This window comes from Camarhynchus parvulus, chromosome 18, assembly GCF_901933205.1.
Source record: "Camarhynchus parvulus chromosome 18, STF_HiC, whole genome shotgun sequence".
Classification (NCBI taxonomy): Eukaryota; Metazoa; Chordata; class Aves; order Passeriformes; family Thraupidae; genus Camarhynchus; species Camarhynchus parvulus.
This window is the reverse complement of record NC_044588.1, coordinates 11,043,644-11,056,098: the sequence shown is the minus strand read 5'-3', so window position 1 is coordinate 11,056,098 and position 12,455 is coordinate 11,043,644. Positions and strand designations below refer to the sequence as shown.

Genomic DNA, 12,455 nt, shown 5'->3' with positions numbered 1-12,455 from the left:
ATCCATTATAAAGGTACAATAAACTGAGTATTACCTGTAGCAACCAACAGTGAGTGGGAGAAAGCTGACTAATACAGGTAGCTGGCAGCACAGTACAAGGGCCATGTGAAAGGTCAGCTCAAATCTGTCTGTGGGGGCTGAAAAACCTTGGCAGACCCAAGCACACCCCAGGAATGTTACCTGATCCCTGCCATTAGGACATGAGAGTTAGTTTTCACCCATTTGGATGATGGCCTCTCCCTCCCAGTTAGTAAACTGGGAGTTTTGGGAACAATGAGTAAGGGAAAACAGGTGCTTTTAGAAGATTTTCATTAGGTATGGCCAGACCTCCCAGTTTTGACTGCAATTTTGTCCAAGAGGAGTTAAATCCAGTTAGTCAAAGCAAGCTTAGAAGATTGTGTAACGGTATTTTCTTCGTGATGACTTTAAACTAGGGAACCCCAAAGGGTTCAGAAAAATAGCCTTGGGGGGTAATTCAGCCGCTTCCACAGAATTTCAACCTGCAGCACTCCTGAGGCCCCCACAGATCGTTTTCAGTAGCTGACCAGCCTGTAGAGCAGCTCTTTTATCAACATATTGCCCTATGTTTAATAACTTCAGCCTTTCTGGAATGTTAAAAATAATGTTTTCTTCTCAACAAACAAGCTTTAGGGGGAATTTATTACTCATCATGCAAATAGAATCAACAGTGCCTCTAATCTTACTGCGACATCATGCAGGTGTTTGTAATCCAAACAGAGACAGGTGGACTGAAACACAAACTTTTCAAAGGAAAGAAAGCTCAACAAAGTTTATAGAAATGCTGGAAGCCTTTTTACTTATGCCTTTCCTTCTTACATTACCTAAAGAGAGCAAAGGTAACAGCTTGCGAGATTTCCAGACACAACAAGCTCAAATAGGAGGGGTGGAAATCAGGAAATGTGGGTCAACTATAATCACTTTGGTTATCTTTATCTTTTTGTGACCCCGCAGAAAAACTTGTTGGTTTAAATCTGAATTTTTCTAGGTAGTAAGGTTGGATGATGATCTCAGGAGTCTTTTCCAACCTAGGCAATTCAATGATTTTAGGGAGTGTCACAAGAGTCTTCAGCTGCCCATCCTGGCAGAAAGCAAATGACACTCTGAACCTTACAGGCAATTTTCAGGGAAGAAAAATGAGGAATGTATCTCTTCTTAGTAAAGTGTAAGGAAATGTCAAGACAGCTTGAGGAAGAAAGTTTTAACACCCTGGCAGAGAAAGTCAAATCCACACCATTTTTGACAAACTATAGTTTCAGGAGAGGTAGAGCAGAGGTGGTAGTGCAAAATGTATTTTAAGAAATAGGGACAGAAGTGAAGACAAGGAGGAAGCAGAAGCAACTTCTGCTTCCTCCATTCCAGTGGTCAGCAGGGAACAGAACTGCCAGTCCATGCTTGAACACTTCCAGGCTTAAGGACACATCTTGTTCAAGTAGTCTTTGAGGACATGTAGAACATTACAGAAACAAAATTTAGCTGTGAAATATATGCACAACAGGTTCCCCTAATATAGCCTGGACGAGGCAATTTTGTCAAGCTGATATTCATGTCACCAAAATTCAAGCATTATTCAAAGGCAAGGTTGGAAAAAAGAACATTTTAATTGCCAAATTTCATCTTTAAAAGTGTTCACTGTCCTTGGGTGTCACTTTCTCCTCATCTTCCTCCTTGCATTTGATTATTTTCTCTTCTTCTGCAACCGCAGAATGCACTTTGAACCCTTGTTTCCCTCCCCCTCCCAAGAATTTCCTTGATTAGTTGTGCCCCCAGATGAAGTAAAGATTAGAGCACAAGGTCTGAACTGCACAGGAGCTCAGGGAAATACCTCCCGAGCAAAAGTGACAGATTTTCCAGAAGTACTCACAAAAGGTACACACTTTTGCAGCCTAAAATCCTACTTATTCTAAAATAAATCCACTTGGATCAGGAATCTAAGCATAGCTCTTTCCAAGCAGACCATAATCTATTGTTAACAGCAGTAAGTAAAAACCAGATCAAATGGTTAAAGTATCATTTTCATACTTATGCTAAAGGAGGGTAGGTAACAAAAGAATACTCAAAATTTGACTGCACATCAGGACTTATAATGGCAAAACCTACTCAAGCTCAGCAAGAGTTGCAAGAATTTAAAATTTTGTGCCAATTTCTCACAAAACCAGAGGGCTGACTAGCTCATACTACAAGTCTTCAATACCAGCAGAGCTGCTAGGATTAGTGGAACCTGCTGTCTCATACATAACTCATGAAGAATTCCCCCCTTTCCTCCCAAGGGAAACAATTTTGCATAACAGCAGCACTTTTCCCCCCCCCCAACACGTAAACCTGTAGAGTTTTAGTACAAGTTAGGGCAAGAAGTAGGTTGGCTCCATGGAGAAAGCATGAATTCCAGAGACAAATTATTTAAATAAGAGGTTTTAGAGACTAACAGTATAATTACAGTTCAGCTGAAAAGAGGGGGGGAAAAAAAGCTTTCTGCTCTCTCTGCATGAGTCCAGCTGCAGTGGAGCCAACAGGCAGCTCCCAACACTGCGTGCAGGCTGACACGAACTCATGCAAACCAGTAAATCCAGCAGGTACAAACAGAATAATTCTACTCTGTTGAGTATTCTCTTATATTTTATTTATAAAGGGCAGTAACATTTGAACATCACCATTCTAAATTACTTACTCCAGAGAGGCTGACAATCTACTTCCTAGACAGAAATAGCTGTTCCTAGCTTTTGCCTTATTCCAGTCACTGTTCTGATCTGCCACCACAGGATCAAAACCCAACTGATTTCATGAGTTTCCAATACCAGGACTATTTGCTTTTCACAACCTCAAATAGTTGGAGACAAAAGAATCCAAGACCAGGTATAGAAATTCAAGTGAGCAGTCATTGCTGAAGGGAATAAAAAGCCTCTTAAGCTCTTCAAGACATTTAAAACATTTTTAAAATGGGCTTCTAGTCAGTATCTATAGAAAAACACCATTCTTTTCTTAAAGAGAGACACACAGGCTGAGGAAATTATGAACACAACCATTTAAAATGCAAATTTCAGATACATCTAGCCACTAATCAGGAAGTATTGTAGAGTAGCATCTGGGATTCAGGAATATAATAAATATCCTAAAAATAATTTTCATGAGCAGTTTTGGAGACTGTCAGTTCACTTTTTGCTCCATTAGAGCTCAGCTGTACAACTCCATGTGTTTAGCACATGTCATCATGAAAAAAACACATTTCTAAGTTTGTTAAACCAATTCTCACTTGAGTTGTCAGATGGTGGCACCAATCATGCATACAAGCCATGGGAACAAGTTCAGGCTCCACCACAGACATTCTGCTTCACAACGTTTTCTGTTCCATTTGAACACCTACTCCTAGGAGGTGTTACAAGATGTCTTCTAAGCTGAAGGCATGTGCCACTCACACAGCACTTTAAATACTCAGCAACAGGGCAGGGGCCTCAAAGTGACAAACAAAGACAAGCCCCAGGCTTGACAGATTGAAATGGACAATGTTGCTGGTCTGTCTGAAAAGATTTGGCTATTTGAGGGAAAGAAACAACTTTATCCAGCATTTCCCAATGTAGAAAATGAAAAAAATGCAGCCCACTCCAAACGTCACAGAAAGTATTCTCCTATCCTATTTTCTCTCCCAAGGGCCAAAGCATCCAAAAGCCACATTTATTTCCAAGTGTATATTAATTATTCCAGTCACTGGTGCTTGCCCAGCCTGGGAGATAACTTAACTGCCACTGCAGGACCAGCAAAGGAAATGAAAGAGCAAGAACAGCTGGGGGATAAAGCTGCAGATAAGAACTGTGTATCAAACTGCTACAGTATCAATCTCCTGATCTACCTTCAAATGCAGAACACACACAAGTCACCCACTCATTTGCATTTTGAATCTAACACAATTTTCAGAGAAAACTGGAAATTATAGAGATCAAAGGCAGCTTTCCTAGCTAAATGAAGCAAGTAAAACATAAAACACTTGGACCTAGTGCCTCTTCACCAGTGCCCCAGTGAAACAGAGAGCTACACAAATGCTCCATTTCTAAGGCTGTAAGACTGGGCAGAGAAAGAACAAATGCATTCCCTTGGTCACCTTCCTATGTAAATATTCTATTCCCAAGTCTCAGCTTCAACTCCCTGGCTAGGACCCATCCCATAGCATGAAAAAAAGTAAGGGCAGGGGGAAGAAGGGAAATAGGCTTATCTTCTGCTACACTGTGTTAACGAAGAGTAGCTGCTCAGACATTAACTAACACAGCAAAGAATTCATCCAGACTCCTGTGTGAGTTTTGTAATTCACATCAAATCTCACAGTGGGGTTTTCTTTAGTCCAGCCACCTCGAGGTCAGCTTGGCTGTAGCTGAAGAAGATCCAGTCCCTTCTTTTGACCACACAATGCAGACAAACCCTGGACCTGACAGACACCTCAGGTCTCACTGCTGCAACAACCCTCTGCTGTCACACCTGGAAAGGACATTCTGCAATTCAACACCACAGACAAGAAGAAAGGTGATGCCACAAAGACATATAGGAAAAACTCAAAACTCTTCTCCACCAGGTTTGTTGTTTCTAAGTTGTTTGTTGTTATGGTTGTAAAATTACCTTTGATTCTTCAAACCTTTTAAAATGCATATAAATAGAATTATTAAAAATTTAGCAAAGGTTGTAATTCAGGGATAAACAGCAAGTATGGAAATCTGCCATCTCTAGTACAATAGCTTATAATACAATACTTCAGTCTCACAGCAGTTGTAAACATGTCCAAACATTATCTTTAGTAGCTCTTCTAGTTTAGATTTCAACTGTAAAATTAATCAAGATTGGTAAATTAAAGCACCTTTTTGCTCAATTTGAGATTATAAGATTTATTTGCTCCAGTGTTGTTAGGGCACTAATGCCTAATTTTCTTACATTTTCATAAAATAGGATTAGTTTAGCCCAGCACTTTTTTTTCCTGAAGTTCAGGCTTTAGTATTTGATTTATGGTATGTAGCCCTTGGCAATTTTAAAGCACAAGGGATTTTATCAAGGGGTCATATAGTTCACTCCTTGTGAGGCTGAGCTCTACACAGAAAAACTGGATTTCTTATCTTCCCTTGCTTAGCTGGATCCTTATTAATTATAGAGAGAGAAATCAGAAAAGTCTGAATATCATTACAAACAAGATCCCTCCTCCAGCAATTAGCAGGGCTCTGCACATAAACTGGAAATCTATGAATACACTCCCAATCCTTAATACATGCCACTAAAAATCATAATCCTTCTTTTCTTCCCTCAAGCTGCAATCAAGCTTTTACCATTTTAATTTAACACAATAAATTAAATCAAAGTTAGTTCATTAACACCCAGGATGTCCAAGAATAACAGATGTTATTGATCTGAAATTCTCACACAATCCCTAATCACAATAGTTAACACAACAGAGATGTCACCTGATCAAAGAGGGGAGGCAGCATTTTTGTGTTGCCAGTAAATAAAAACAAAAGCACGTCATGTTGGTTGTAGTTTGACAAGCAGGTTGAACAAAGCACATAAATAATTTATCAAGCCAAAATATGATTTGCTGCTATGCCTGGGCTAACACTTGTCTGTCATGCTTGGCATATCACAAGCTGGACCTTGCAGAGAGGCTGTAACAGCTCCTCCATTAAACTGGCAAAGGCAGCTGAGCTTCAAATCAGCACCATCTCCCTGGTTATCACAGAATGCAACACGTGCTAAGGCAGTGTCACAAACCAGCTGAGCTGACCACTAGCTATAGTCAGTGTTTGCTCAACACTCAGAATTCCTGCAGCCTTCAGGCAGCTCACACAGAACTCATCTTTCTCCACTTTCAGGGACAAGTTTAAATAATCATCATAAAAACCTCCTAAATAAAAATAAAGATGCCATATTTAAGGTGGAATGTGTTTACTCCTTGCTTGCAAAGACCACTTTACACCTTCAGACTGGAATACTCCATAACTATGTCTCCTGCACAGAAATACCTTCAGCAACACGATCTAAGCAGGTCCAAGCTCTTCTACAAATACAGAACAGACACTTTGTTAAAAACAGCTATTTCCTTCCCACACACTTCATCCTAATGCCTACAGAAGTTGGCTAATGGAACATAACCTGGAACATAACCCACCTTCAGATTACTTTCATACATAAGAGGAACAGTATTTGAGAAGTTTGCACTCAAACCAGGCCTCGAACACTTTGGCAGATCAGAAGAATGCAGCCCCTTATAGCAGCATCTCTTTGTGACACAGATCTCCAACTGTCAGGCTGCCAAATCAACTGCATTTCAGATAACTGTGCTCGGTTTTATGCCTCTGTAGTGTTCTGACAGTTTTGCCATCTTAGACTGCAATATTGATCACATATTGATGGCAATTATCATCTTAATTCAAGGCCACCAGCCAGGGAACATAACCTAAGCACACCCCTACAAATCAACCATCACACACAGCAGAGCTGCCACTCACAGCTAAGTCACAGAATAATGGAGCTTGGAAGGGCCTCTGGAAGACACTCAATTCACTCCTCCCGTCAAAGCAGTCTAATTAGATTAGAGTGCTCAGGGACCTGTCTGGGGATCTCCAAGGATGGGGATTCCACAACTTTTCTGGGCAACCTATTCTAATATTTGACCTATTTCACTATAAAGCACATAGTGTTTGCAATTTGGCTGAATCATTAATTCAGAAAATTGTTTCTCACACATTAAAATCATCAAGACCACATGGAGTCCATCCCATTACAACAAATGGTAAATGATGGAGGAGTGTGTAAAGAAGGGAGAGGAAGGATGAATGTGAAGACAGCTTCACTCAAACCAGGAAAAATACTGGCACATCTCTTCAGCAAGCCTTGAATTTCTGTTCTCTAGGACAGACACCATGACACAACAGCCAATGCTGGTGAAGTACAGAGGAGGGAGGGGAAAGAGCAGTAGGGAGACAGTGCTCCCCTCATTTATCATCTTCCTGCCTCTATTTGAAGCTGTTCCACTCTATCCTGACATAGAAAAATGGTTTTCATGCAGGAACTGAAAATGCCACCTCAGCATCAACTGTTAGCAAACACTCAAAGAAAATAAATGTGGTGACAAACACTCATGTGGACAGAACCTGTGGCGACTGTCAAGTGTATGATCAGAAAGGGAAAAGTAATCTTGACTTGGCTGAACCAAATTGTGAAGTGATCAAAATACTATCAAGGAAATCTTCTTTTGGCACATAAGGAAGCTGGCTTGCGTATCACACAAAAGCAAAAACCTCAAAATTCAAGATGATGACCTTCTACTTAAAACACCACCTGGATAATTTGAGTCACAAAAACAATCTCTAAGCACCCCTGAATTAATTATGATGACATCTACTGGGAACAGTAGATTATTCACTTCTTTAGAAAAACACTTTCCAGCTATGCCCCAACCCTATGACAGAAGGAGAAAGAGGAAGCAGTAGTTTATAGTTTAAAAACAAAACAATTCTAAAATTTAAGATATTAATTAATATGTTTAGTGGTCCTGCATTAACCACACAGAAACAGTTCTCAGAGCACCACGGCATTAATTTTAGTCTTCTGATTAGATTTAGGAGGAGTAGAGAAATTACAATGAGATGACAAAGAATGGTGATTTTTCTTCTCTTTTCTCCCCCTGGTTCCTGCCAAACCATCACCATATATTAATACACTTTAGATCTGGGTATTTAGCATGGAGGCTGATAGTTCTGGGGGACACAAAACCTGAATAACAAATACTGGGACTGAATTTAACTCCTCCCAACTTCAATATATTAAAAAAAAAGGGGGTGAAGACTGTAAAGGCATCATGACAACTGCAAACTGTTCAAAGTGAAAAAACAGTAAATCAAGAATTCAAGTAGGAGTCCCTCAGGTAGGAATCCCTCAGCTTCCTTATTTTACTTTTTTAAGTAACAGGACGGGCCACCAGGACCCAGCAGGACCCCAGTCACCAACAAATTCCTGTGAAGCAACAGGAGAAGCACAAAGCTGGAGAGCTGCAGCACTGTCAGAATGAAGCTCCAATCTTGCCTTTCTTTGGAAAGGCTCAGCTAGTAGCATTTAGAGTATGTGAAGTTTGGAGAAAGCTGTCAGTGAGCATCTTCTGAGAGCTAGTACCACACACTGCTACAGAGGCACCAGGCAGAGGGTAGGGGACCCACTGTCCTGCCAGGGTTACAGAAACCATAGAAGCAGCTTTTACCATGTAATGTCCACAAGAAAAAAAAAAAAAAAAGAGGCCAAGCACTTTTCCTCTTCACTCAGCTGTTTTACAATTGCAAGCCAAAGGTCAACTATCTTCACTCACTTTTGGAAACCAGCCACAAGATTACTAACAACCAGCTTAATGGCTCCAGTTCAAGTGCTATTCAATCAGGTCCTGAATCTGTGGGCAGGCAGCAGTAATGGCACATGACATCATGGGCAAGGTATCTGCTGAGGTCAGAGCAGCCAGACTGGGCACCTCTGCCTTCTCTCCCCACAGGGAGAAAAGTGGACCTCCAAGGACTGGGAGTTAAACTGTTACAGATCTTGTTCTTGCCTTGTGGGACACATTTTGCTACAAATCAATGCTCTGTCATCCTCTAACAGCCAGACCTGGTTCTCTGGAGTGCATCACCACAGGTGTCTCACAGCTAAAAGGCTTCACTGTGCAAGAAGTAACACAGGCCCTCAGCAAGGGACACTGAAGGGTGCAGGTGCATTCAACATGGTACAAGTTTATTCCTCTTCCCAACTCCTTTGAGGACAGGAGGATTGTCCTGGTTAATGAGAGACATCACATGGGGCACATGACTGGGACACCCTAAGATTCTCAGTCATGAGCAGAGCTCTAACAAACAGATCTGGCATTTTGGGTGGAAATTAATTTCCACAACCACAAACACATTTGAAGTGAAACAGATTTTTCAAAGCAACAAAGTGCTACAGAAGTTTGTCAGCATGGGTAAACTGGAACAGTTCTAACTCATTTGGATTTATTTGTCTGAAATTCGCCAGTTTTACAGAGTGAATCTCACCACACTGCACAGAACTCAGCTCAAATATGTGCTGAAGGATTCCTGAAAGTCCTGATGCTTCCGCTGACTTTAGTGATAATCTTGAGCAATTTACCATTTCTATGGCTCAATTTATGCATCAATGAGGTAAACATGTAAAATTTGTGAGCATTTTCATATGAATATGAGCTGAAAAGAAAGGAAATACTGACTGAAGAATTGTGCATAAATACTTTGAGGAAGAGTTCAGCCGAGGTTTAGGGTAAAGTAGGAAAATCCTTTGTATTCCAGGAAAAATGTAATTATTAATGCAGTGTAACATTATACATATGTTTCTATTTGGGTGAAAAAATTTGTATCCATGGGATGACATCAAGTAGACTCAAGAACACCTTACTATCAGTCACTGTGCACAGATGTAAGACTTTTAACACAGACTAAACTTCAAAAACACTAAAAAAAGTATTTTTCCTTTACTTCTTAGAGAACATATTTTTAAACAAAAATTTTATTATATTTTTCATGTACTTAAATAAACTTCTACCCCATACTAAATTAGCTGAGAATACACTTTACAATATACTGTATTTCATTAAACTTCATTTTTCCTTCCCATTCAGCATTTTCTAAAAGCTGACTTCAGCTATGCTTTACTTCAAATGCACTGTAAAAGTTGAGGGCAGCTAGTAGTAACCCAAAATAGAAGAATATAGCTCAGGTTTAAAAAAAAACAACAAAAAAAGCAAGGTTATCACAAAAGGTTTCCAAAATTCTGACAGTCTCAAACATGTAAAAAAGCCCTGGGAAATATCCTGGTAATTTACCCACACAGTGGCACTGAGGTGTACAGGTTTAACAGGAGTTTTTAGGCCAGTTATGGGGCAGGGATGTGTAGGACATACACAGATGCAATAATTTTATAAGTTAAATCTCAAAGCATGATATACTTTAGCAACCTTTATCTGTTTATTGCCTCACACTTTTAACAAAGCCACAGTTGAAATATCAGCTATAAAAGATACATAGTAGGTTACCACATAAAGGTTATTTTTTCTAGCTTATTTTAAAATAGTTAAAATCAAGCCCTTTCCTGGCAAAAGTGTTGAGCAGATGAGTAATCCCACTGAGGTCTGCAGGACTTGATTTGTCAGCATACACACAGTTACAGCCTTACATCTGCAGGAAAAGCACCTCTCAAAACTGCTTCTACTCCAAGCATTTTAGAAAAAAAAGCAGCTTAAAGATACCTTCACACCAAATATATCACACTAGCCCACCTTTATGGAGAAATAGTGACTATGAATGAATTCCATTAAAGCATTTTGCAATATGGCTCTTATTACTTGGAAGCCACAAAGCTCTGAGCTACACTTCACCAAGGCCAAATCCCTAAGGAGTTTTGTATTTTACTCCCCCACCCCAAATAAAATGTTGGGCTTGTTCTGTGTGTCCAGTTTTGTTACAGTTGTAGAAACTAAACTGTTTTTTCAAATTCCTGTAATATAGCCAAAATGAAACCTAAAAAGCCTTTGATATATTGAAAGAACTATAGACCAAAATTCCTCTAATGCACTCCAACATTCACTTACATCTGCACAGATCCATTATATATTCAGCCACAAGCTTATCACTCCAGTTCATCACAACTGAAGATAAAACTCAGCTTCAATATTTGACAGCCTGATGCTAAAAGATTATCTACTGAGAAATAATCCAATCACTGTTCTTTGATATTAGAATCCTTGGCAGGAGGCAAAGAAAAGGAATATCAAATTGATCTTGATTACTTCATGGGGCTTCCTCTCATAATCTCTACACTGAATTCCCCTTTATCTTGTACTTCTGCTTATTTGCTGCCATGTTTATGACTAAGTTTTCAAATATTCCAATCTCAGAAGAGAGAATCGGGAGACTTTGAGATGCATGCTTAATACTGAAACAAAACAGCCTCTCCTGCTCTCAGAGGTGTGACTGGGATTTAGAAGATCTTGAGGCTCCGTATGAAAAGGAGATGGCATTCTCTGGGGACCCAAAAGAGGGTCAGGTCCGACGGACAGGAAGAGACTCGGAGAGAAACTGAACAGCCCAGGGGTAAAGAGGGAACTCCCGAGCCCGAGCCCTCCACTTACCTTAAGGATATCGCCCCGTTTGAAGCTCAGCTCGTCATCCGCGGTGGCTTTGAAGTCGTACTTGGCGATGGCTTCCATGCTGGGGCTGCCGCGCCCGGCAGTGCGGGCGGTGGGCAGGAAGCGCTCCCCGAAGCCTCCGCTCCTCCCGCGGCGGCGGCTCCCGGCTCCGTGCGAGGCGCCGGCCCCGTCTCTCACATACAGGGAGGCCGGGGGACGATCCGCCCTAGGGGAGGGGGAGGAGGAGGAAGAGACGGGCCATTAGGGGAAGTGGCACGGATCGATGGCCGGGGCCGCGCCCAGCGCCGCTCCCTCCGCCCGGCGCGGCGCGGCCGCCGCTTCCTCCCGCCGCCGCTCGCCCGGGCCCGGCTCACCCGAGTGACGCGTCCCGCGGCCAATGACAGCCTCGGCGCTGCCGGGGGCGGGAGCGGCACCGCCACCGGCCCGCCGGGAGCCGCTGCCGCTCCTCGCCCCGGGGCTCCTGCCGGGCGGGCCCTCCCCGCGCCCGCCTCTCCCGGGGATCTCTCCCGCTCCTCGCAGCGGGAATTACAGCGATGTAACGGGGGGAGGACGTGGCCAGCCGGACCCCCGAGGAGAGCCCCGGGCTCGGCACCACGGCACCGGCACAGCCCGCGGCAGGCGAGGGGATGCGCTCCGCTGCCCACCGGCTGCCCCGGGAAAGACCTGTCTGGAAATGCCCGCATTGATGGTTTGGGTTCTGCCACTCACACAGCTCATGTCGATTTAAATACAAGCTAGACAAAGCAGAGTGCTATTGGGTTGTTGGAATGGAAATGCCTATCAGGTGTCCTCAAATAATATGACACAGGAACAAAAGTTTGGGCTGACTATAAGTAAAAGCAACCATCCTAAAATTCCAGTGCTTTGAGCAGCAGAACACGTTAAAAATCTTTGTAATTCAGTGTGACAGTCATCAAGTTTGTGTCTCTTACGGGCTCAGAGAAGACATTAAATCAAACCTGGCAAGTCATATACACACACTGAAACCACTGAAAAGGCTTAAATCCTACCCTCAGGTTTGAATAGGAATGATTTTCTATAACCCAACCACACTTGATAGCACAGAAGCTAAATAATCAGAAAAAATCACCAAAACACAAGAAAGACAGTCTAAGTTAAAACCCACCATGAATACCCCCTTGAAGAGCTAAGAGAGAGCTGGCACTTGTCAATGACAATTCAAGACCGAAGAGATCTGACAAACACTGGTGAACCCACGCACCTGCTAATTCAGGCTCTGTGGTTGTGGCCCAGAAAGAGCCCTGCTGCATGC

At 42.1% G+C, this 12,455-nt stretch overlaps 1 protein-coding gene across 2 annotated transcripts in view; it reads right to left on the bottom strand.

The window, feature by feature from the left end:
• Window positions 1-12,455, bottom strand: part of GRB2 (growth factor receptor bound protein 2) — a 55,634-nt gene that overhangs the window by 33,684 nt on the left and 9,495 nt on the right. For both annotated transcript variants that reach the window (XM_030961849.1, XM_030961848.1), the window contains exon 2: window positions 11,165-11,387. In XM_030961849.1, coding sequence (XP_030817709.1) covers window positions 11,165-11,242 — 78 coding nt within the window. In that variant the 5' untranslated portion in view covers window positions 11,243-11,387. The remainder of the gene's footprint in view (window positions 1-11,164; window positions 11,388-12,455) is intronic.